Source organism: Myodes glareolus, chromosome 7, assembly GCF_982192425.1.
Source record: "Myodes glareolus chromosome 7, mMyoGla1.1, whole genome shotgun sequence".
NCBI lineage: Eukaryota > Metazoa > Chordata > Mammalia > Rodentia > Cricetidae > Myodes > Myodes glareolus.
Window position 1 is genome coordinate 37,589,503 of NC_142032.1, and position 27,197 is coordinate 37,616,699.

The 27,197-nt window shown below is 42.7% G+C and overlaps 1 protein-coding gene across 1 annotated transcript in view; it reads left to right on the forward strand.

Annotated features, from left to right (window-relative positions):
* Pip5k1b (phosphatidylinositol-4-phosphate 5-kinase type 1 beta) overlaps nt 1-27,197 on the forward strand; it is a 256,047-nt gene that overhangs the window by 107,834 nt on the left and 121,016 nt on the right. The window contains exon 3 of the mRNA XM_048438730.3: nt 3,001-3,069. Coding sequence (XP_048294687.3) covers nt 3,001-3,069 — 69 coding nt within the window. The remainder of the gene's footprint in view (nt 1-3,000; nt 3,070-27,197) is intronic.

Sequence of the window (27,197 nt, forward strand, 5' to 3'; positions counted from 1 at the left end):
TGTTTACCTTGGACTGTATCGAATTTCAAACACACAGGACATGGAAAGATTTTAATGTCTGCGTGTGGAGGGGCAAAGCATGGCAAGGGAGGAACATGCCATGAATCAGGATGCTTGGCTAATTTTTAATCTCCTTAGCATTCTCCTTAACTTTAAACAAATACTCTACAGCAAGTATTAAAAAGAATGCTGGATTCATTTGCAGTCATCTTTGGGTAAATCACCGGTGCTTCTCAGAATGTCTTCCCTCCTTTCTTTTATAGAAATAGGATGATTGCAATGTCGTCATCTTTGCTTATCTTGGCTCACACTTGCAAGTACGCATTGTACCCAGTGCAGAAACATAACAAGCCCAAGTAAGAGCAGAGAGGAACCCCACTGTGCCCAGTTTAATAGTCCTTTGTAGTTTGTGGCCCTTAGTGTTGTCATCTTGGGAGGTCTGGAATCTCCTGGGAGCCTGTCCTCTGGGCTGCTGCTGGGGGATTATCTTGGTTGCAGTGACAGGTGGGTGGACTGGCCACAGTGCATGAGAATTTTTGTGCTCCTTGAGCAGTGATCCTGGACTGTAGAAAGAGTAAACTGAAAACAGGCAAGTAAATCATTGCTTTCTCTGCCTGTTAGAGACATAATGTGGGTAGCTGCTTCAGGCTCCTGGGCGTTGATTTCCCCACAGGGATGAACTGTACTTTGAACTAAAATCAGACCTTTCTCCCTTAAGTGGCTTTGATCATAGTATTCTATCACAGCAACAGGGTGAGAAAAAGCAACACCTTTGAGTTCAGTTGACCCTTTAGGGGCACTGAAGGGGTGGAGTATGAATACTAAATATTGATCAGTGATTTTGTTTCTAACACTACCCCAGGGTTGGGGCAGAAGTACTATCAACAATGAATAAGGCACCCATCACTACCATGGCCCTCCTTTATCTGTTTTGTGCTTCTGAAGAGGAATTGAAATGAATTGAGTAAGCTGGTGTAGTGTCCACCTCCTCTTCCCTGTTGTCGCGTCAGGAGTGACTTACAGAGTAATGAAATGTACCTTGAGACTCTCTGCTCCCTGCCCTTCATTCACGTCAGTGAGTCCATTTCCCAGAGGTTGTTTCTCAGCTCCCTGCAGAGAGGCTGTTGAAGGGTTTCCATTTTCAAAGCCAAGGGTCTGAGAAGTGCAGCTGCTCACACAGCACCCATGGTTCAGGGAGATCCTTCTCTCGGCTCTGGTGAGCGACTAGAGGTCGGCTTTTTGTCCCACGCTGATATTGCTAAGTCTTTCAAGCATTTTAATCTTCCTAGCATTTTATTCAGAACCCATTAAAGTACTATTCTAAGGAAACTGGGGTGGTGGGGGGGGGGGGGAACAGTTTCTTTTTAAACAAATAAAGCAGACATTTTGGGAAACAGAGGTCTTTGTAGACTCCCAGTTCTAATATTGACAGGTTGAATGGAGTCCATATGAGAGTTAAGAAGATAAGACAGGGAGTGGACGGATGATTGTGGTAGCACTGGACCCAGCGGGCTCATCTAATTCCATATATTCGTTCTCCTGAATGGTCTTAGTCATGTTGGGCACCCTGCATCAAGGGTGAACTCAGTTATTTAGTTCAGGTGTGGAGACATGACTGGCTAATTCTTTGGCACCACAAATACTGAACTTATAAAAGCCCAGGATTCGAAGGCTTGTAGCAAAGCCAGATCTGTCTCTCCCCGGGGTGTTAAATGCCCTTCATGTAGTTTAAGCTCCTGAAGTATTCTTGGAGTCGATGGTAATTAGCAAAGAGTTCCAAACTGGGCAGTGAACAGAGAGTGAGAATCTTTGAAGCATTCAACCTGGATGATCTGTCTTCATCAAACCTCTCCCCTCAGGGCTCAGGGATCTGTATGAAAGAAGAGGAGAAAGGCTGTAAGCCACAGAGGCGGTGGAGTCACGGAGACAGCATCTCCCAAACCCAACAGAACTAGGACACTAAGACCCGAAGAGATACATTAGCAGAAGTAGGGGAAACTCAAAAGAAAACACACAAAGAGCTAACAATGGTGTGGGGAAAATTTAATCGTCACTAGTAATGTTCCACACTGAAAATTAAAATGAGGAGAGCCCTTACTTGACCCATCAGATTACCAAAGATATCTAAAATAGAGTTGTCGTTTCTGCTCGGCAAGACAGGCTCCTACTCACTGTAGGCAGGGTTAGGAATGGGTGCAGACTTCTTGGAAGGCGATTTACTAGTATAAGTTTACTTATTTTTACTTATATTTACTGGTACAAGTTAATACTGGGGTATGACTTAGTCATTCCAGGATTGAATCCAAGGTAACATTGGTATTGGACAAAGATATAAGCACAGATAATTACTATATTATTTGTAGAAGCAGATTTTTTTTCAGCCACCCAACAATTCATCAATATTAGCATTATTAACTAAAGTGCTGGCACACAATTGGATTCACACAGTGATGTCTCCTTGCTTCTGAAAGAAAATATTCTTTTCCCAGGGAGGATTTTTCTTTTTATCATAAAAGGGACATACGCTTATAATATCACCAAGATGGATATTATCATTTTCCATATCACAATGCACATGTCAAAAAGCAGAGACCATTGTGCTTACATGGGAATCATGAAGCAGCTTCGGGAAGTAATATTAAGAGTGGAGTTTTGTGTGCATTCTGATTCATAATTTTGGTACTTTCCAGATATTTTTACAGTGAGCTCTTATAACCTGAAGCAAAATAAATTTTAAATAGCTTTTAACAAGAAATCTACCCACATGAAAAAGGTTTAGGTTTCTACAACGTCATTCTTCAGACTTACAGAGTTAAGTATACTTCCAATAAATACTCTTGGATTTTCTTTTTTCTTTTTCCTTTGTCTTTTTTTTTGAAACAACGGCAGTAACAACAGCAAAAGCAATGTGTGAAATGTATCTCTTCCTTTAGCAGCATTACTATGTAGCATTGAAAGAGTAGCATTCACATTTCAAAGGGAAATACTTCTCCTTTGCAGATGTCGTCAACTGGTGAAAATGGAGACCCCATACCCGGAAAACAAAACGAAGAAAAAACCTACAAAAAGGTGAGTCTTTCACTTTCTTCGGAAAGTCGGAGCAATCTTCTGCTGTTTGCCAGGTTGTTGCTAGGCCTCTTCTTCCTCCAAAGCCATTATTGCTACTTTCTCTTGCTGCTCTACCAAATTAAGCAAAAACTTGGTGGCCTAACTGACAAGACGTATCACTGCCTAGTTGTAAAGGTCCGATGTCTGATGGGTGTCGCTGGTGTCCACAGAGCCGCCTTCCTTCCAGAGCTGGTAGAGGACAATCAAGTCCTTGTTGTGTGCCGTTACTTGACGTACCCGTGATTGCATCTTCTTCTATCTCAATGCTAGCAGTGGCTGGAGGAGTCTTTATTGGGCTGTATCCTCCTCCTACTGCACAGAACAGTGTAGCACCATGCCCTCTCAGATAATGCAAAAGAATTTATTTCAAAGTTAGTTGAGCAACAACCTTAACATTTTGCTAGCCTAAACTCTTCATTGCCGCGTAACATATTCATAGGGTCCCAGGAGTTGGGGGCTATCTTTGAGGGACATCTTTCTGCACACCCCCGGGACCATTTGAACATAAGTCTGGGGACACAGTTATTTTTCTGCCTCTCTTATTATTCATATGGAAGAAGACTCTCAGTAGCATGTGATGTTCCGTGTCTAGCAAGGGAGTCCTTTGACTCACTGCAGAACGCTAAGTACTTTCTGTCGCTAAGTTAGGAAAAAAGGTGTCAGCGTGCATTGCTACTAACTACTCCCTGAAGTTTTTGAATCCTCTTAGATTTTGTGTCTTCGGTCCATTTCCCACAGACCTCTTTTTCCAGGCTTTCAAGTGTATCTTACCACTCTCTGAATTTGCTAAATTCTTGACTCTTAGCAATCAAGCTATCATTATTGGGTAAATATGGCCCTAAGCACCACTCTCGCCCCTTGTAAGTCAACCTTACACATTAACAGCTTTTAAAAGTTCTTGCCCTCCTGCTCTCCTGGGATTAGGAGGTTTGTCTATTGAAGTTTTAATGTATCCTATTTTTTGTTTCTATGTGTTCTTCTTTGATGGACAGCAAGCGTGTGTTGCCTTTAAGGACAGCTCCTTCTCCTGTCTACTGACAGGAATAAGAAAGACCCCAAAGGAATTTGTGAAAATGTTTCAGCTGACTGACAAGAAGTGAGACCTGAAAAATAACCTGGTAGCCTCCACTGAGGTGGTGAGAGCAGCCACTGTGGACTAGTGTTAACCAGTTGTCTTGGACTCTCTGTACGGGGCTCCAGATTAGGTGGGCAGCAGCCCGCACTATGCAGCTTCCTTAGTCTAATAATCTCCATGTGTTGTAAGGAACTGTCAGTGTTCATGAACTCTATGCTCTTGGCGTCTTGATCATTTGCACATGCTGGCTGCTTTTGGTTCTTCCTATTGCCCATTTCTCTACTGTATATTATCAATTCTTGGCAAGCCCAGGAGGAACTAAGCATAAAGCCATAAGGTCAATGTCTTCAACTAAGGGCTAAAACAAGTCGGGTTTTAGCTGTGTAAAGCAAACATGTTGCCCATTAAGGCAGGCATTAATGGCCGCCTCTCTGTGTTTACAGAGTCTAGGATTTCCACTCTCAGTTAATTTGCTGAATGTCTTCCGCTAGAGTTGTAAACACGAAAGCCTAAAGGAGCCAGGCAGGAAACAGGTTTTGCTCTAACTATGGGAACTGTGGTCAGCAATACATGCCTTCCTTCAGGGAGGGGTGGCACTCAGCTGCTGCTAGCAGAGCTGTGCATGAATGGACACCCCAGCCTGCCATGTACTCTGATTTAATTAATTAATTATTAGGAAAACAGCAATACAAATCTTGATGTGAAATCTCCCAAGTTTTTAATCATCAACTAATTCAGAAGCTCGTTTTACAGTTCCCCCTGGGCACAACAACACACCAGTGGGACCTCTCTCACCTGCGAGCTGCAGCCAGTTTGCAGTCTCTGGCACGTTCTTGCTGTAAGAAAGCGAAGGAGGAAAGAGAAGTATGCAAAAGAAATGCCTTTGAGAACTTGCCTCTGCTCCCTGATACTGTTCAGTTCATTGGGGAGAAAAATAGAGTCCCATGTGGAAAGAAAAAGGAACTAAATAAAGATCCAAACCAGTATTAAGTATAAATGCCAAGACAAGTAGCAGGTATTTTGTTTAATCATCCCAAGTTCCAAGGATCTGGAAAATCGTTGCTGTCTTTCAGGTTCTCCATAGCTGGGAGAGCATTTTGCTAGGGTAAAAATTTCCTAATGTCATTAGGAGTGGTGGCTCATGCCTTTAGTTAGCCCCAGCACTCCAGAGGCAGAGGAAGGCAGATTTGTGTTTGAAACCAGTTTGATCTATAAGGCAAGTTTCAAGATAGCCAAGACGAGAGAGAGAGAGAGAGAGAGAGAGAGAGAGAGAGAGAGAGAGAGAGAGAGAAATTTCCTAATGTCTCTGTGATGGGCATCTAATGAGCATGGCACACAGTTGGGTGAGGGTGGCTTGCTAGAGGCACAGGAAAAGCTAACTTGAGCTCAGCCCAGTGTTGGTATCTGGGACACATAGCAGGTAGTGTGGGCTTGACTCTGAGTCAGCCCTTAGTGCTGGTGTAAAAGGATTGAACCTTATGTTCCAGGCCAATGTTATACAGTAGAACTTTTTGGAATAGGAGAAATGTTCAATAACCTGCACTAAGACCATGCTGTAAGATTTGTGAGGTTGTCAAGTGGCAAGCATGTCTGAGGAACTACATTTTCATTGATGTAATTGTTAAATTGAATTTTAAAATCAATTTTATTGACTTTGACAGTTTTATGCATGTATCTAATGTATTTTGATTGTATTAACCCCCTCGTTCCATTTTCTTGCCCGTTTCCTTCTCTATCTGGAACCCTTCTTTCCACCATATCTTTTTCCTAATTTCATGTCTTTCAAAAAATTAGCCTATTGTGTTTAATTAGGATTGCCTGTGTGTGCACAGGTGTCGGGTTATTTACTGCATCATGGGCAACTTCCCAGTGGCGACAGTATTGAAGAAAAGTCACTTCTCCCTCCTCTAATCACCATTAACTGCCAATAGCTAGCTCATCCTGCAGGAGTGAGAGTCTCAGTACACTTCCCCCATAGGTGTTATAGTGGTGATAGTGCTACATCCTTTTCCCTCCTCTCTGAGGGGTGTGTGTGTGTATGTGTGTGTTTGTGTTTGTATATGTATAATCTGTGTGTGTATGTATATGTGTGTTTGTATACGTATAATCTGTGTGTGTGTCTGTGTGTGTGTGTCTCTGTGACATAGATATCCCATTTAGGATTGAGCAGGCAACCGTCATTTATTCTCCATGCTTTGACAAGTAATGAGTCTCTGCCCGCTGTAAAATGAAGCTTCTCTGACCAGGGTCAAGGGCAGCACTAATCTATGTGTATAAACATGAATATTGAGAAGGCCATTTGACAGCTTGTTCCTTTAGCAGAACAACAGTAGAGACTTCCCTTGAGGCTTATGCTCCTCTGGCCAGGGGCCTTTGACCGCGGTTACAGTACAGGAACTCTCTCCTGGGGAGCAGGCCCCAAAGCCAATCAGAACGGGCTTAGTCATCATGCCTGGAAGTCATGCCACTGCTGAATCACTGGGCTCATTTTGTCTGGCAGGTCAGTGTGCAGCATGCAGATTCCGCCAATGGATAAAACCATTGTGACTTGATGACTTTTACATACTCGAAGGCTGAGGGACTCCATTTTTAATCTGTTAGCAGACTTGAAGCTTGAAGAGGTTTGTGTTGGTTACCATGATGATTGGTGCGGTTGTAGGCACTAAGGCACTGTGACACTTGTGGAGAACAGTGACGGGGTGTGATGGCTATATACGCCTAGCAGTGGCACAAGGTGCCTGAGATCAGGGGACTGTGGGAGTGGCTTTTCTTTTCAAGAGGACAAGAATTGGGCACAAACTAACATAGGAAAAGATGGACGAAAGAAATTTCCAAGCAAAGTTCTCTCATGTAGTCAAGGCTAGCCTCAAATTCACAATTCTCCTGCCTCTGGCTCTTCAGGGCTCAAACATCAGGTGAACGTGACCATCCTAGCAAGAAGAGTCATTTTGAAAAGCATCTCAATAAAGAATTACCTGAAAGTTTGTGATCGGAGTGACTACCAGAATTTTCCTGCTACTAGGAGAGGATATTGTGTTGCTTGGGGGATTTATGACCAGATACGAGACTTAGAAGCAAGTAGAAGGCAAGGCATCTGTAGGGATGGTCAACACTTGAATAAGAGCCAAGCCTCTGCATTTTTTTTTTAATGGATTTTGTTTTTTTCAAGACAGGGTCTCATTATATCGCCTGGAACTCACTAGGTAGATCAGGCTAACCTTGAATTCACAGAGATTTGCCTGACTCTACCTCCAATTGCTGGAATTAAGGATGTGCGCCACCATGCCTGGCCTCTGTATTTTTCTATAAAGATTTAATATATATATATATATACACACTAAATATTAATTATTATATATGTATGCATTCTGATACCTTCAGAGAACAGAAAAGGGTGTTTAATCCCTTGGAACTGGTGTGATAGGCAGTTGTGACCCTCCCAATGTGAGTGTTATGAACCAAACCCAATTTCCCCCGCAAGAGCAAGTGCTCTTTAACCATTTAGCCATTTCTCCACCCCCCAAGCCTCTGCATTTTAAATGTGATGAAACTGCTTAGTCCTTATTCCTCCCAAAGCAACAGATGTCAGGATTGCTGAGTGATGCATCCCAGATCACCTAGCAGTTCTTTTCCAAGGAGATGGCCACGCTTTGCTGATGTTGTGATCTCCCACCGTTGGCATTGCTAGTGTCCCGGCCTGCGGGGCACATGCTGGTGCGGGAAGTGTTTGTTGTCATTTGCCTTTCTGCCTCCATCACCGCACCTCTGGACCTTGTCCTTCCAGCCTACTTCTCCTTTCTAGGCCTGTCCACAGCACCCTTCCTCCCCGGGAGAGTCGGTTCTGGGGGCTACAGGCTGCAGTGGGAACGGGCGAGGGAAGACTAAAGATCCCCTGCTTTTGATCCCATTGAGTCTCTAACCAAATCTCACCATGTCTGGTAGGAAGCATCAGGGAGGCCCCGACCTAAGTGTCCCTCTGTCTTTCATCCTCTATTTTATTTTTTAAGACCTCGGTTTTGTTTTGTTGCAAGGCATCAGCCAGTTTTTCTGTCGGTGGAGCAGGCAGTGATGAGGTGGGGGGAAGTGAGGCCTGGCCCTTACCACATTTACAAGGACAGATGGCTTTTATTACTTCTGAAACATGAATAAGGTAATGGCCCGAAGACACTTTGATCTAAATTGAAGCACTTGTTTCAGCCTAAGCGCCTTTATGTAGTCTCTGTGAAGACACACATCTGTCTTGGGAGAACACTGGAGTGCTGATCCCAAATTGGAGGAAGACATATCTGTGTATACATATGTGTTCATACATACGTAACTTGGAATCATATGAATATATTACCTATTCAAACATTGAGTAAATCATCTTCATCATTTGAGTAGGAAAAGACCTGGGCTGTGTCTCGTGCCCTGGCCACTCTTTCCCTTGATTCTAGGAAGCAAACCCCACTTCCCTCAAACCAGCAAACTTATCTCCTGTCCAGGCAGGGACTGCCTAGACATCTATGTATATGCATTGAGCAGCAGTTGCCGTGAATAGCAGCTCCCCTAGTCTCTAGGAAGAGGGACCCCGTGACATTTTGAGCAGTATTTGTGTTTCATCATAATCCGTAAACTGTCTCCCACTTCTCAACCAGAAATTGTGGTGCATGGAGACATTTAAGGCCTGGAGACGTTTTAAGTTCTCACAGTTTGAGCGATAGTGCTCTTAGCTATGTGCAGTTAGGGGCCAAGGACACTGTGTCTTACAAGGCACAGGACAGGCTTGTCACACCGTGGTCTAAACATTACTAGTACAAGACTGAAAGTCCTTGAACAAGCCAGGCTCAGCCTTTGAAGAAGAGGGAGGATGTGAGTTCTCCTCTGCCTATGTCAGTCTGTAATCTTGGGCTCTTTTTTTTTTTTAACATTGATCTGTGTCTTCATTTTCCTCATTCATAAAATATGATGGATACATTCCCTTATACCCCAGTGCTGTAAGTATCAAATGAGTTAATAGATGTGAACACAACTGGCTAAAGTAAGATGCTAATGAGCAGAATCCCAGTATTTGTTAAGTAGAGAAAGATCTCTCTACCTGTGATTCTCCACATTCATCTGTAGGAACAGCAAGATAGTCTGGTGGCTGACACCTCTGAACTAGAGTCTTAGAAATGACGTCTTAGCATCCTGAGGTCAGCTGTTATCGACCAGGACACGGGAGAGGGAAGGGGAGTGTTGGAACTGGATACTGTCCTTCCCCAATGCAGTGGCTTATGACATAAGAAGCAAAAATGAGCTTCTAATAATGGACTGCCACTGGGATTTTAAAATTGAACCACACGGAGGTAGGGAATGTTATTAAATAATCATGTCACATTTATAAGCATGTACAGTGATAAACCATTATCTCCCTCCCAACATAGTATATACCCGACTCCAGACATCTCAACTTCTGGAATACATGTTTTAAAATATTCCTTTATTACTTTCTGCAAGATGTCACATATTATTGAGCAAATAAGTCAGCTTCAGAGAGAGCCCCCAGGGAAGTAAGCCATCTTGTCGGTGTCTTTCTCCTGATGGGTCATTGCAAGGTGGCCACTTTCTGCATCCACTGTGGAGGAGGCCTTGGGGTGGCCAACTGCTCTGTCTCTACCTTTCAGCCACTAAATGTCTACCTTTTGATCCCCAGTTCCTGTAAACATTACATTGGTGTCCCTAAAACTCTCCCTATAGGAAATGCCATTCTAAGCTCATAACCTGTTGTAGGGCAACAGCCACTGCAATGCAGTTGTATTTGATGTTAGGATAGGACAGATTCTGGGGTGTTTCTGTTTGTGCAGCAGACCCCAATGGGGCTCTTGTTCCTGCTCACAGTGAACAATGCTGTCTTTGTTTTCTAATGTAAAGACTAACTATAAGGTGGTAAGCTGCATGCCTCCTGCACGGTGTTGCCCGGGGGTTCTCATTTGACTAGTAGTCATCCTTGTCCCAAGGCCCATGGCTGATCCACCTCTATCATGACCTCCCATGCTTCGTCTGTTCCCTTGCAGATTTTTTTTTAAAAAAAAAAAAAAGAAAGAAATCACTTATGAGAAATATCAAATACTAGAACTCTGGATTTTGCAAAAAAGGACACCAGTAATGTAAATTTTCATAGTATATGTACTTAATAAATACTCAGAGGATATTCACCATAGTGTGTTTATTTGGAGTTTTGCTGTTATGTGGAGTACTGGCTATTGAAATCATTTTTATTGAGTTCCATTTAGTTTATGCTATCTAAAAATCCTATTTATTTGATGAAAGAAAGTGTATTATAGTCAAAAATAGTTTCAAATACCAAGCTAATGAGAGTACTAACATTAAGTGTTTACTGTATGTCAGATACAATTCTAAGTAATTAAAAACCATTGATTTATCTTCCTAAGAATCCAGTGAGGGCATCAGCAAGGCAGCTCAGTGGGTTAAGGCACTTGCCACCAAGTCTGGGACGTACATGACAGAAGAGAACTGACTTTTGGAAGTTCCCTTTGGCTGCCACATATGCACTGTGGCATGTGTGTACACATACTAACACACACTCAATGTAATTTTAAAAGGACCTAGTGAGGTGTGCCTACCTCTCTGTTTTCATGAGTTACGAATCCATGGACTCAGCCAGCCCTGAACTGAAAACATTTAGGGTGAAATATTTCATCTGTATTGAAAATGTACAGATATTTCCCCCTTGTCATTGTTCCCTAAATAGTACAGCGCCGTGACTGGCGTAGCGTTTACATGGTATTGTATGTTTTCAATAATGTGGGGAGGATTTAGAGTATATAGAAGAATGGCTTTGGGATATAGGTAATACTCAAATTTAGCATCATTTTATATAAGAGACTTGATAGTATCTATAGATTTGCATTTCTGTGGGGGGGGGGCAGAACCAGTTCTCCTCCATGAAAGGGAACAACTGTCCTGTTATTCCCATTTTATGGATGAGAAAAATTGGTATGGAGAAGTTAAATAATTTGTTTTTCGAACACAGTAAGTGGCAGAATAGGCTGGGCATCCAACCCTGATTGTGTCCAGAGTTTGCCATACCCCCCTACACTAAAGTCTGGACACTGTCTAGATGGTGGTGCTGCCCGTGATGTTAGGACATCCATTCTCAGCCATGTGTGGTGGTGGATGTCTTTATAGCTTGCCTGGGAAGGTGAGGCAGGAAGAAAGCAAATTCAAATTTACCATGGTTCTTAGAATGAAACCCTCTTTCAGGAGGAGGTGGGAGGAAATATATGTATAGTCTTTCTGAATTATCCACTGTAATAGCGAAACCAGGAACACAAATAAACCTGGTGATTTTGGATTGCGAAAAAGACATTAATACTATTGAGCAATTATGAAACAACATTTTCCCTGCTTCAATGGTCCAAAGCCAATTTTCCTAATCCAAAATCTTACCTTAATACAGAATCCAAGCTATAGCCTGGAAGATACCTTTTTCTAGACAATAATTTCCCAGTAATTTTGAAATGAGAAAGAAATATATTTTCAGGATATTGTGCTGAGTGCTGAAGAGAAAAGGATAAAATCGTGACTGATTCTGATTCTAAATGTTTTCTTGAGAGTGGAGCTCAGACAGTGAGGGGAGAAAATTAGGAAGAAGCCACCTTGGAAAACCTAGTCTGCTGACAGTAAGGTAGATTCTCAGGAGTCATGCTTCACTGTTAATCTGTTTATAGCTAACAAAGATCTGATAGAGAAAGCTCTGGGCAGGAGAATGACTGTTCCCACCATTCCCCTGGGGGAATCAAGTTCTCCCAAATGAACACCTACATTTTTTGGTGAGTGCAGCCCACCGTCTGTTGGTCCTGTGTCAGCAACTCTACTAGAAAAGGGAAGTGAGCCTGCTTAGTCTTCTGTGGGTGAGTCGTGGTCTTGGAGACATTCAGTACATCATCAAGAAGGAAAGGAAAGGGCTGGGTACTGGGCCACACATCTTGAATTCCCATTCTCAGAAGCAAATGGATCTCTGTGAGTTTGAGGCCAGTCTAGTCTACATAGTGAGTTCCAAGACAACCAGAACTATATAGTGAGGTCCTGTCTCTGAAAAAAAAAAATGGTGGAGGGAGAGACAGAGGAAGAAAGGAAGGAGGGAGGAAGGGAAGGAAGAAAGAAAGAGGGAAGGAAGGAAGGAGGAAGAAAAGAAGGAAGGAAGAAAGAGAGTAGGTGATGGGAGAAAAAGAGAAAAGTATCTTTCTATGGAGACCTGAAAATTCCTCATTTATCCTTTATTTTTTCTTGGCCCAACTCCAATATGTGAGTACTCTCAGCCACCCCCAGACACAATGTAGGTTCCATTCAAGGGAAATGCTGGAGCTTCTGTAGGTCCTTGTTGCCTTATTCCCTGTGGGCAGGGTGCGCTGATCCCACCCCACCCCCGCCATGACTCCTGCTCATCAAGGAAGCTCATCTGCCTTCTTGTGGAGCAGAGAATTGAAATATAAGTTGTCTGGGTAATCTCCTAATTCCCCTGAGGTATGTTTTCATAGTGTGACTTGTCATTTGTTGTGGGTGTGGTCTGGGTCTGGAATATGAAGTATGTTTGGTTAATCAGTTGACAAATATTTATTTAGCTTGGCTCAGTGCTGTGCCTTAAAGGTAAAACAGAGGCCAAGAAAGTCAGAGTCACCACCCTAAATAATGTTGTCATTGTCTTGATAAGAGACAGGCCAGAAAAAAAAATAAGGTTAATAAAATAACAAGCTATTTTAATAATTACCAAGATCTGCTGAGAATGAAGGAGGTCTGAGTGCTGCTGTCGAGGCAAAGCATTCAGGGAACTCCTCTGAGGAGTTGACATGGGGGACTGTGGTCACAGCCGTCAGAATGAAGCAGCTGAGAGAGGAGAGGAGGAAAGAGCAGCAAGTGTTCTTGTCAGAGAGAATGGCATTTGCCAGGCTCTGGAGACAGGAAGCAGTTGGGTGGCTTCCAGGAACCCAGGAGCAGACAGTGTGGTGAAGACTTCTGAGCAAGTCAGAGCAAATGGGCAAGCTAGAGAAGAACAACAGTTCCCAACTGTACCCAATTTTGTCTGTGTGGGGTCAGTAGAGTTGTCACAACTAGGAAGACGGTTGCCATTAGCATCTGATGAGTCCCTGGGTTTCTGGGACATATTGAAGTATGCTGGACAACCCTTCCACACATTGGTCCCAAATGTGTGGAAATAGATAATGGACCAGACTAAAACAGTAGACTGGATTGGCAGGGGTGGGGGGCAGATCTTGACTTGGGTGTGGGCTACAAATGATAGAAATAATTGATGATCCCATGAGTCTAGCTCGAGTTCTAGGGGCAGTGACATCTTCCAACTTGGACATGTTAGTTGGGTGATGCCAATGAGGTCTTGAAGAGAAGAACCAAGTAAGAGGTTGAAAATGGATTGGGAACCCACGGACAGGTATGAAGTTCAGCTTCAATTCATCAGATTGTAGATCTACAGGAATTGATACAATATGATAAAGAGAGAGTTTGTAGCCAGGCAGTGGTGGCACACGCCTTTAATCCCAGCACTCAGAGGCAGAGGCAGGCAGATATCTCTGAGTTCGAGACCAGCCTGGTCTACAGAGCGAGTTCCAGGACAGCCAGGGCTACACAGAAAAATGTTGTTTCTAAAATGAAGGGGGGGGGCTTTGTGACAGGAATGTTCTTATTTTGATATTGCCTCTGAAGAACCCTCTCTACAGAGGTATGGAAACTAAGCATCCTTAATTACTTCGAAATTCAAAACTTTAAGGAATATTTGTATTAATCTTTGAGGATTTCATGCATACATACAGTACATTAGATAACATTCAGCACCAAGTCCTTTTCAGTGTCTGCCTAAGACCACAGTGGAAAACTCCACACATGACCTATGCAACCTGTTATAATCCAAACATAGGCACGGTAAACATATTGTATAAAATTACTTTAGGCAAATGAGTTTTATGTTTCAACTCAGTCTCATACTATAGTATCTAATCATATATGTGCAAATATCCTACAATACAAAAAATCCAAAATCTGAAACATGTCTGGTTCTAGGCATTAAGAATAAAGGACAATCAGTTTATATTTCTCATATAAACAAATCTGACCAATGTATACCTTACAACAGGGGTTTGTAGCCTTTCTAATGCTGTGACCCTTCAATGCAGATCCTCATGTTGTGGTGACTCCCAACCATAAAATTATATCTTTGTTACTTCATAGCTATAGTTTTACTACTATTATGAATCATAATGAAATATTTGATATGCAGGATCTCTGATATGTGAACCCAGTGAAGGGGTCTTTTGACCCCAAGGGGTCACCACTCACAGATTGAGAACTACCATCCTACAATCTTCCTTTGGCCTTTTCCTGACTACTAAAAGTTTCCATAGTCCATAGCATATGAGTCTTACATAGTCCATCTCAGTAACAGTGTCAGGATCTAGCTCCTGCCAGTTGTGCACAATCATAGGGAGCAAGGTCCTTGACCAACATCTTAACATTCACAGCGTCCACACAGCCCTTGGTGTATAAGGTTTAAGAGATGTGTCACTTTTTCTTCTTAATTCTGAAATTGTCATAATCTTTCTATGAACATGTGTTCTGATGTCTTCAATTTTGGATCTTCAACTAGAGATGAGATCTGGTATAGATGGTCAGACAGGGTGGAATTTATACTTTGCATGATTGACTTGAGACAAGTATACTTTGAAAGAGTTTAGTTGAGATGTCCCAACAGGTAGAGGAGCTTCCTATGCAAGCCTGAAGACCTGAGTTCTGTCCCCGGAGCCCACAGTGGAGGAAGAACACCAGCTCCTGAAAGTGGTCCTCTGACATCCACATATGTGCTGCTGCACTCATGCGTGCACAGACTTGTATACATATACACACTCATGCACACAATAAGAATAATATGTAGATGGATGCTCTAAAGTAGTCCCACACTAGCTCAGAATTGAGTATAATAAAGGGTCTTTATTTAGGGTTAGACTCACAAACCATAGTCTTCTGCATGAGCAGGGAACAGGAACCAAATCCAGCAGCCAAGAGAGAAAGGGTGCAAGCGCACACATTTCTACTACCCAAGGCCACGCCCAACCTGGTCCAGCATCTCTCAAAGGCCATTGGCTGAAGGAGTTCCCCCAGCAGTAATACATTTAAAGACAGAGAGAGAGAGAGAGAGAGAGAGAGAGAGAGAGAGAGAGAGAGAGAGCGAGCTTAAGTGTGGTTTCCCTGACCGTTGTCTTAGTTGTCTTAGTCAACTGCCACAGTTATATCTCTCCTGGGTCACTTCATGGGCATTTGAAAATTGATGTTGGTGATGTGTCATCCCTAAGTCCCTTCGACTGTGCTCCATGGACTAATAACCCTTGTAGGGGAACTTAGCAGTGAATTCCTAGCTGCATTGCTTAAGGTTCCATTCTTTCGAGGTATTGTCCCAAGCAAAGGCTGCCCCTTGATAGTCAATATTTGGGATTGGTTAGCAGCCCAGTTCTCCGGCTCAGCAGCTTGATAGACATCCTCATCAAGTGAGAGGAGCAAGGTCAGCCACTGTCTAGATTATCTGTTTGACAAGTGAGAAGGAACAATAAGAGTTTGGAAAGCAAGTATAGGCTCACAAAAGCATGGGAAAGGGTAGAATGCAGAGCTGGCGTTTGGATCATAGCCAAGGCAATGATGACAGCAGGCAGAGCACCTACCCTTGTGCCCACTCTTCAGTGTGTAACCCCTTGCCACCCCCAGGTGCTCAACCTTGTCCAGGATGTTTAACAGGAGTATGGCAGTACTGCGGTATGGCTTGAGTATTTCATCTAAGAAGAGGCGCTGAGTAGATGATGTTTGGGTCTACAAATCCTAAATTGCTATTGTTCTTAATGGTCTCCCCCTCTTGTGCCCAATGGATTTTAAGTCCCAGGGGAGCAGGACCCGTTAGGTATAGATTAAGTGTGAATTTAGTGCTTCAATAAGGCACAAATACGACTGCCACCCTCTTCATCCTAACTTCCTGCTCAAAGTTTGGAGTATAGAATAGTCTACGGCCCTGTGTTTCATCTACAGCAGTCTGTATTCTTGAGTACGAAGGGAACAGGTTATTGTTTAAAAGCATTAGAAAAGTATCAAGAAGTCTTTCATGCATTACTGACATCTTTTAGGGGCGATGTTCTTCAGCTCCGTTCATATTCAGAAGGAAACTCTGTTGGGCGTCAAGAGCCCTTCCTTCTTCTCCATCTCTGCTTCACAGGGTCCACCTGCTCTTAGGGTGACAATGAAATTCTCCTGACAAAACACACGCCATTTTTTCCTCAGGACTCGGAGTGGACTGGATGAGGGTGTACGTGTACGGTTAAAGACAGCGAAAGGGGGAGGGGCCGGCAAATGTCCAGCTTTGCTTTGCCTGCGTTTTAAAGCAAACAGAGACAGGCCAGTTCCACCATCTCCCAGGAGCCCATTCACATGGGATGAACCTAAGATCGGACTTAGCCCCAGATATATAAAGATATAGAAAGAGGTCGGAAGCAGCGAAGTTGAACTAGAGAGCAAAATCAAAATATGTAGTCTCCTGAGAATCAACCTCGTAAGAAGAAACTTTTTTTCCCAGGAAATCTTCCACGTAATAAAAATGTCAAAAGTTTCCATTTCCTTTTGGAATTTAGGGCATGCCAACTCAGGCTGCATCGATGTTTATCTCCATGCTTTTCATCCATTCATTTATTTCTAAACAAGTTTTTTTGTTTTTTTGGTTTTTTTTAGCATATTGCTGTGTTTTAAATGTAGGCTTTTTGGGTTGTGTGGGTCTTGAATTGTTTCTCATGTGTTCACAGAAGTGTGGGAAGAAACGGTGGAGTATGCTACAGCTCCTGACTCACCTGGCCAAGGACAGGGTCTCTTCCCAGACCTAGTGGTCACACAAAGCAGAGCAGCATGTGACATCCCTTGGCTCTCAAAAGTTCTTGCAGGGGAAGCACAATGGTTAGTTTACAGGGCTGGCTCTGGTCACGTCTGGGCTATGCAGGCCCTCCCCTCTAGCCTGAGGGTCCACTTCTACCAAGGAAGATTGTAAGCCAAGGCTTTCCCCACAAACAAGAGCAATTACAGGCATCCTCGCCCTTCCTGCTCACACCTAAGTTTAGCCCTAGCATTTGTGTGAGTTTTCCCAGAGAGATGTGAGCAGACTTCTACTCAACCTGGATGAGGCACCAACAATAGTCCAGAGGAGCAATTCTACTTATTTAAGTCCAGTTTAGTGAACCAGTGAGTTTGGGGTAGTTAACTACACAAGGCAAGTGAGGTGTTGCTTATGAGAATATGGGTGACTCAAAGACAACTGAATTATCAAAAAAAAAAAATTATCCTGGTGTGGACACTGTGCTGGATAGTTGTATGTCAGCTTGACACAGGCTAGAGTCATTTGAGAGATAGGAACCTCATTTAAGAAAATGCCTCCATAGCTTGTGGCTGTAGACAAACCTGTAGGGCATTTTCATAGTTAGTGATTGATAGGGGAGGGCTCAGTCAAATGGGGACAGGGCCACTCCTGGGCTAGTGGTCCTAGGTTCTCTAAGAAAGTAGGCTGAGTAAGCCATGGGGAGCAAGCCAGTAAGCAGCACCCCTCCATGGCCTCTGCATCAGTTTCTACCTCCGGTTCCTGCCTGTGTTTGAGTTCCTGTCCTGACTTCCTTCAGTGATGAACAGTGATGTGGAAATGTAAGCCACATAAGCCAAGTTGGTTTTGGTCGTGGTATTTCATCACAGCGATCCTAATTCCGACTGGGACAGGCACTGATTCACAGAAGAAGCATCCCCAGAGCTCACTGCATGATTTGAAAGAGTGTCCAGTTCAGAGGGAATAAATTATACAGCTGCACCAGATCCCAAAATCACTGGGCACCCTGGTGGTCCAGAACATTTCCAGCTTTCCAGCCCCCACCTTCAACCCCATGCTCTCATTCAGTGGATTGGACTAGGAACCGATTTGCATTAAGCAGGGAAAGAGAAGTGGGCACAGGGTCCTTGGCCTGTGACCTTCTGAATGAAACCCAGTTAACATATTAAACCTACCTTTTGAACCGTTATCCACGGTGGAGCCTACCCACCTGGTCAAGGGTTCTCAGTCCTCACTTGCACTGTGCCTTGTTTTTGTTGATATTTGATTGAGATCAAGTCTTTCTGGTTGTCCTGCTCTATTTCCATTCTCAGTTTTCAGCTTTATTTCTAGTAATGCCTGGTTTAAATTATAATAATTTATAAGATATACCTCTCATGGTATTACTGAATTTTCAGGTTTTCCTGAGGTTGTTTTTATACGATCCCTCTAATTTAATTTTGGATAATGTGGCCGTTCTAAAAAGATTCATGCTATGCTTTTTGTTAAAGTTATATTACGTCTTAGGATGGAATATCTATGTAGTTACTGTGTTTTATTCACGTCAGTGCGTCTTTTTCTATGTTGATTCGATGTGCTATTTTAAGATAAATATCTTTCTGTGTAACCTATGTGGGACTTTGTTAATGTTTGGAGGAATTTTTTTATAATATGAATAGGATCATTCTTCCCATTACATTTTCCAACTGAATAGCCTGTAAGATTATTTTATAAGCTGGTAACAATTTATAAAAATTATTTCATTAGGTCCATGATTGACTCTTGGATATAAATACAATATCTATAACTCTATAAAGTATAAATTTTAGTTTTTCAGTTGACCTGTTTTATCATTGGCTTGTTTTGCTTTGTTAACTGGATATTCAGAAATCAAACTATCATAGGCTGTTTTACAGTAAGTGCCCAGCCAATACTCTTGTAACATTTCCCAGAATACTCATTGCACACACAGGTTATTAAAAGGTGTATAAAAAGACATTTGGGTTGTCACTCTAGTGTTTCTCATAGTGTGACACTTTCTTTAGTTTGAAAAAATTATTTTCTTAACAAGTTTTCTTTCTGATTCTAGTTTTACCAAAAGTTTATTATTATTTGAGTACTGTAATTTTCCTGTAGATTCAAGTGAGCATTGGAAAGGCAATCATTGTAAACACAGCTTTGGGGAATAATAGCAAATGATACGACTGTGTTTCCCTTAAAATATTATTCTTTTTAGAGTTTACCATCAGTCCAGGCAGATTGAGTAAATGCATTGTTTTTATAACTTGAGAAATTGCAAAATTTTCTCCCTATGGATCTGCTTTATCATTGTCTCAAAGCAAAGCAAAACGTGTGTCGATTGTCTTAAGGGAATGCTTTTGCAACATATTTGGAGCAGGCAAGTTGCTGAGAACAGTCTTCCTAAGATTCTGGTTTGGGTGAGAAAAAAATGCACTTCTTTTGTTATTGTTATTACTGCTTTGGGGTTGATTTGTTGGCTGGCTGACTGCTTGGTTGGTTGGTTGGATGGATGGTTGATTGGTTATTTTGTTGATTGGTTGGTTGGTTGATTATCTGGTTGGCTGGTTGGTTGATTAGTTTGTTGATTTGTTGGTTGGTTGGCTTGTTGGTTGGTTGGTTTGTTGGATGGTTAGTTTTTTGGTTGGTTGACTGTTTGTTTGGTTGATTGGTTTTATTTTGCTTGAAATGCTGTTAATTCCTCTCTTTTCCCTTGGTTGAGACTTTTTGTTTTACTCTTTTTAAATGTATGTTCCTATAATAGTTGGCCTCTGTCTTTTTATTTGTGAAAACAGAGGCACGGGTGCATCAAAAGGCCCTCTGAGTTGATTTCTTGGTGGTGGTTGTTTGCTTGGGTACTGTGATGGTCTCTTCTGCACACTCTCTCTAATAGAACCATGCAGGAGACCTTAGAAAGATGGAGAGAGATGGATGAAGAGTGGGGAGAGGCTGCATTTCAATCCTCATTTGTTTCCAAAATAACATGACTTACATTCCTTTTCTTCAGCTCATTGCCTACCCTTCCTTAAGTATCCTATGGATTAGAAACTTACAGAACTCTCTGCATTTCAAAAGATTGTTCCTCTAGGGGGGAAAATGCCCCCCCCCACCTTGCTCTTCTGTGGTCTAGGAAAATGAACACAAAAGAATTCCTAAAATATGTCATGGCCATTCCAATACTGTTGGAAAACAGTGTGACTAAGGTATCATGTGGTGCAACCCACCAGATCTCTTTAAGCTTGGTGAATTCTAACATAACCAAGAGCAAAAATGTGGAGCCCGGCCTTACTCATCTCAATCTATACAGCTCCTAGAGACCATCTTTGACCCTGAAGGCAAAATATATACTATTCCATGTTAGAAACTCATCATCAATTCCTCTGTTCATTAAATGATCTAGGGTCCCTTTAGGATATCTCTTGGGTTCTTATACAAACCAGTCTCCTTAATTCTAGCCCCGTACAAATTATCAGTGACTTTTGAAACTAGTGGGGCAAAGAGTGAAAAGGTGGGGGTGCCTCACATAGATAGAACCTGAAGATTGAGTATTTTTAAGGTAATATAGGTATTGATTTCCTGTTGCTACAGTGATGAATTGCTATAAATTTTGCCTAAAACAACAAAAACTTAGGATTTTACAGTTCTGTGGGATGGACCTCCAATACTTACGTCAATGACTAAAATCAAGGTGCTGGTGTGGCTTTGTCCCTCTCTGGGGACTAGGAAAGAAAATCTTCTCCTAGCATCTAAGTCTTTCCTTTCCCAGATTCTATGTGCCACTTACATTTCTTGCTCATGGCCCTTTCAGCCTCTTCAAAGCCAACATATGGAGGCTTGAGTGCTCTTGTATTATAGATTGCTCTCCTCTTCATCTGATTTCCTTTTCACTTTTAAGAACATGTTATTATCATATTAATATTCTAATAATAATATAATATTAATATTGCATATTAGAATCCTATGGATAACCCAGGACAGTCTCGCTATGTACATAAGTGAGCTGGATAAAAACATAGTTACAAATGCATTTTGTCTCTTCAGGTAACACGTTCGCTTGTTCCATAAATTAAGACATGAACATTCTTGTTCTCCATGCCTCATATAAACTGGCAGTCCATGTCTGCGTGGACCTATAGTGCTTTGTTGTCTTGTAATGACACTGTTGTCAATTTGCCTGAAGCTTTTTACACACATACTGGAGTCCAAGGTAGCAAATGTCTCATGTCTGCATAAGATAAATCTTATTCTTTCCACTCTTCTGTTTAACTCCCTCCATCGAATCTCTGAGCTCAGTACCTATAACCCCTGTACCTAAATCTCCCCTCCATGAACCTGCATGGATGCAAGGTCTTCTCACCCTGTCCACACAGGAAGCTGGACTTCTGTGACGCTCCCTGAGATTAAAAAAGAAATGTGGCCATTGTAACCACTGTTAGCATAAAGCAATTAATATTTGAATTTTCAGTCAAATGTAGAGCCTGGTGCTGGAGATAGTCTGGTCTCTTTCGTTGTCTGGATCAGCTTGCTTCTCCCTCAGTCCCATTTGCCATGTTATTCCTTTGGGTTTACAGAAGCAGGGCATGTTTATGAAGCATGTCCGGAAGAAGGAAATGATATATGGAAAATATCTACGTAGGGTATAGAGGCAGCTGATCCCTCAGCTGGACTCAGGGGCTATAAATAGACCAGTGACCTTGTATGTGCGTGGGACTGGTATGTTCCATCTTTCAACACACTTTCGGTAAACTTAGATGAATTTATTTTTTTTTGAAAGTGGAACATTAGTTATCCACAGAGATTTTATTGTGTCATACACACACACACACACACACACACACACACACACAAATAGGAATAAGGTCTTTACCTCTAATATCAGAATCAATCCTTTTCCTTGGAAGTAACTTGACATTCACTGAGGTTTTTACAGTCTGCTGAGTTGAGAATAGTCACCATCATTTGAGGTAGAAATAGAGGAAATGATTAATTTAGAAAGGAGAAGGATTGCGGGGTGGGTGGAAGTGACATTTTCTGCATTGTATTCTTAGAAACTTAGACTTTCAGAGCTGGATGTGCCTCTGGTAAAACTGTTCCTTGACATAAGAGGAAACAGAAGCCAGAGAAACTTTCAGTCCCTGGGACAAGTTTGTGCCAAGCACAAAAACCCAAGAAGCTGGAGTCAAGTTCATGCCTTTCTCAGCCCTTACACTTAGCTCAACCCCTTCATTAGTCTCAAAGAGGTGACCAGACCATGGCCTCTGCCCCAAAGATGCCCTCCGTGACCATTCCTACTCCTGCCTGGCTAGCAAAAGGAACTGTGCGTAGTTTGTCTGCTGCTTGATACAGCACACTCTGTGTGTGCCTGTGTCAATGGAAGTGGGGTGGGTGGGCACCCAGAGCACTTACAAAGACCAGAGTGATGGGACCTGCGCGCTGGGACTTGCTGTCATTTCAGTGTTTGTGTTTCTCACGCGGCTTTATGCAACAAAACATGAATTAAACAACTACGCAGTTTCCAAATGCTGTTCTCCATGAGCCTGTGGCAGAGGACATTCCTTTGGTTTGGGGAGCAGGACAGCAGGCATACTGATGGTGGGATGAGTCTTCTCAGGGCATGTTCATTCACTGACAGAAATGACTTATCTGGTGTATGCCCTGCAAGTTTTACAGTTAGATGCAGATATATTCTCAACAGGGGGCGTTTAGCAGTGTCTACAGACATGTCGGGATGTCACATCAGAGCAAGAAGGATGACTGACATAGACCGGATGGAGGCCACGTGGGACCGTCACCCACAGCATAAAAGTATCCAGTCCAACTAGCCACTTGAGCTAAGGCCTCCAGAGAGACCCTGACATTTTTGGCTTGCCTAATTCTTGACTTTAGAAGGTTGTGCAGTTTAGAAACAGAATGGCCTAGGCATATTTGTTCTGGTACGGCCTGGGAAGAGATCTGTAATCTAACAGGGTGAGGGGACATGGGTGTTAGGTGCTGGCTTGGAGAATGGGAGCCAATGAAAGCAGTTGCTGTATTAGCTGGCCTCTTTCCCAGGCCTCTGTTCTCAGTTACCAGAGTAAAAAGGCCGTTGCTCTTTGTTCTTCCTGTGTGTGAAGTCAAGGATTTGGGTCTACTGCCTTCTGGTTGCTGTCGTTTGAGGGAGGGGTGGTATCCTGAAATAGTTTAGATAACCAGATTTGAAGGGATTATTAAGAATATACAGAACAAAGGAACACTGTGACATTATCCAGTCTTTACACAAACAGCTGTAGGCAGAGAACCTGTGCCAGGTGAGGGATTGAGTCTCAGCAAACTCCATCACCGAGGACACCGAAGAAAGAGAGGAGGGCTTAGGAAGACAAGCTGGTTGGGAGAATACCTTTGCTCTGAGCTCTGCTCAAGGACAGGTGTCCTAAGAAAGATTTGCATTTCCTTGTTCCTTTTTGAATCTTTGAAGGAAAATTTCCATATTGTTTGGGGTTCCCTGCCCCCAACACCAGGTGGTTACCTTCCACACAGTTTGAATCACTGAGTAAAGATTTCCAATCATGCTCTTTGTTTAGGGCCCCAGCTACCATGGTGACCACACCCCTCCCCCTTGGATCCCAGCAGCTGTGGGGCTGACCTTCCTTTCAGCCCTAGTCCATGGTGGTTGGCAGGAGCCAAGACTGCTTGTGTTCACGTCTGTTCACATACTAAGGCATTCTCTCAAACGCCCATGCGTTTACCCAACTGGATGGCAGAACTTTCTCCCAAGCCATATACCAAATCAGATGTGTATAGTTCACAAGCCTACCTGTTGCTAAGAAACTCTGTTGGTGGACTTCTAGAGCCAGTATCAGATGCTAGTGCTGGAGTAAAGATGAAAGGATTCTGCCCAGGCACAGGTTCTATTCAACAAGGCCTTAGAAGAAGGCAAGATAGCGGCATAGTGCGTGGGATCGTGTCAGCCATTAGAGAGGCACAGTGTACAGAACAGCAAGCAACCACCCGGGGGCAGGGTGGAGGGAACTATGAGCAGACCTTTTGTACAGCAGACTCATGTAAGAGGATGCAACACAGGAATCTTCAGACTGTGAATTCCTTGTCTGTGTGCATGCTAAATGCTTACTGTCGTGGATCCTGCCCAAGGGAGAAGCAAGACAGTAGGGCTACGTACCCATAGCCTGTAGAATCCAAGTCTCGAGATGATCTTTGTCCATCCATCAACTACTAAGTCACTTACAGAATAAAGGATATTTGTGGCTGCAAAGCCAGATAGATCGCTTTGCCCTGTTAATTCAAAATGGAGTGGTTTGCTGGGATGACCATCTGTACCCTTGAATTCTAATACAATAGCTGGTTGTGATCAGAATTGTTCTCTTTAAGTGGTTGTACTCAGAGACTGCGTGCATGAGGACTGAGATGCGCTCTGAACAAAGGCTGTGGTTAGATGGCAGAGGTGAACGCAGGTGGACAGTACGGAGTCCCCCAAATGCCGACCTATAGAAACCTTCCAGTTACCCGTGTTCCTCAAAAAAGGGGAAGACAGCCATCCTCAACAGAGTTGCTGATTACAGACCAGACGCTTCTATTTGTGCTATCTTAACAGGTCGTGCATCTTCAGGAGCCACGAGGAATCTCTCTTAGATGGGCCAGTGGAGGAGGGCTTGTGAGGATCAACTTGAGAGGGTCTACAAACCTTCTCAGAGTAATCCCAACCATCCAAGTAGTTACCAGTCCCCATGGAAGAATCCTAAATAGTTTGTTGGTAGCTCAGATGTCTAAGATCTTAGACCACACCAAGAACAATTCAGTACTGCTCTTTTGGAGTTCAGGGAGAAGGACTGTGCGAGATCAGCAATGCCCCTGCCTCCCTGTAGCTGGTAATGTTGGAGGTTGCAGGTGGGTGAAACTAGGCTGTTTCCTCCTTTACCACTTGGGAAAAGCACCTGTTTGTAACCCAAAGAAGGCACAGCACATTTGCTTCCTGTTGCATTTCTACTGACCTGACCGTGACTAAGGAGTGTCTCTACTGGCATGATTATGACTGGAGAGAAAATAAAAGACACAGGAAAAAAAAATGGTGGAATGAAAACTATTAAACCATAGGAAACAAGTGGCTCTCAGGTGATGACCACAAATACAGAAAGCAAAATGAAAGCAGAAAGTAGACTTTCAACATTTAGTTTGTATGAGAAACCATTGCAGTTATTATTTGACTACCTTCATTTTATAGAGGAATTATAAACCACAGGATGTCAGAACCCTTTCTCAGCATCGCAACTCCCTCATGGCAGAAGGTGCTGGAAGTTCATATTTTTCTGTGTGTTGCTGAACCCATCAAGATCAGTTTGTCCTATTTGCAAATGACTGCAGTGGGGCTTAGGAAATGAGGACAGTGGTCACTGAATGCTTTGTCTTCTCTTCTACCCCTGCTCTTTGAGCTAGCTGGTGGAAGAGCTTGGTACTCTGCCCCTTCATCCCTGTAATCACACGAGTGCTCCCCTGGGTTCTGATGCAGCTCCTCAAACCAAGTTCTCAAGCTTCCCTTGTAGAAGAGTCAATCACCTCCTCTGGACCTAGATCATTCCATTCAAAAAGCTATAAGGGATAGGATTCTAAGGAAGTCGGGGCAAGAGCCAACAGACTGGGTGTGAAGAGGTCAATAGCAGGTGAGAGAGGCCTGAAGATTGACATGGTTGTTTTGTCTAGATGGCCAAATAAAGAGATAAAATGTTTTAGAAATCACTCCATAGGCCTAAAAGAGGCGTATAGCAGGGGAAATCATGTCTTGATTACAGGTTAAGCCTAGATCTTGGAGAGAGCATAGAGATTGCACGGGCAAAGAATGTTTCGCCCAGATTTTCAAAAGTGCCCAATATTTGAAATTACCACCCAGTTTTGATACTATAATTGTGTTGTGGAGTTCTGGAAAGACAGATGAATAGATTTCCTCTGTCCATCTATGTGCTTTCTGTTTTATTTTTATATGTGTGTGTGGTGGTGGAGAGGTGAGGTCCTGCGGAGTTCGGAAAAGGGTGTTGGGTTTCTTGCAACTGGAATGACAGGCAGTTGTGGATTGTCTGACTTGGGTGCTGGGAACCAAACTCCAGCCCAACTTGTGAGGTTGTGAGAAAGATTCCACCCAATAGTCCCTCTGTGAAAAGTGATCAAGGGCTTATCTTTCAGACATGCAATCTTTCTGAACTTGAGTTCCTTCCTCTGTAGTGGTAAGAAGGTTGAAGGTATTACAAACAATTCAATCTTCGTCTGATGAGCATTTTAAGTAATTACAATAGTATGTAAATATATAAGTACATAAGGCATCTCAGAAAAGTCATCGCATTCAACCCTATTAATGACTTAAAACCAGTCTTCTCTGGGAATACCTGAGTCCAAATCTTAAAGCCTCATTCAGTGAAACTTCATCCTGATGTTTCATGTCTCTGTATTTAACGTTCTCTCAGCATCGTTTCCCTGTAGCTTCTCAGGATACCACAGGACTTCTAGGACTTATGTCTATGCCAATGACATAACTGTGGAAGTGTTAAACAGTTGCTAGGACAGTCGCTTCAAATAATCTAAGGGCAAAGGGGGCGAATCTTTGCTCCCCATTCTTTTTATAAAAAAAGAGCTTGCCCATTGCTATTCAGAGAAAAACTTCTAGTATTCTTTATGGTGTTTCTGCCCCATTAGCAGTCATAGCCCCTTTCTTCTCAACTTTGGCTCTATATTGCATAAGTACTCTTTATTCCTGTAATATATCCTATATTTGCATAGTATATATAATATCATATATTTAGATATATATTAAACTATGTATTTCTTCCCATTCAGTTCAAGAGTTTATCATGAAAAGTAACTGATAGAGAGTTGAGCCAAAGGCAAAGCTGCTCTTATTTCTTCTACTGCTGCCTCTCCACTCTTATTAATGTCCTCTTCATATCTAATTTTCATAGATCAGGAAGCTTGCTTGTAAATAAGTGACTACTACAAACTGAGACACAGATGGGAAAAAATAAAACGTAATTCTTGCGTCTCCAAGATGGTTCTCTCCTGCTTTTGTTCTCTCTATGGATAAACAGCTGTGGGAATCTCCTGCTTTGTGCTTTGTCTTCTGATGACGGAGGTGCAAGCATGTGCCCATGG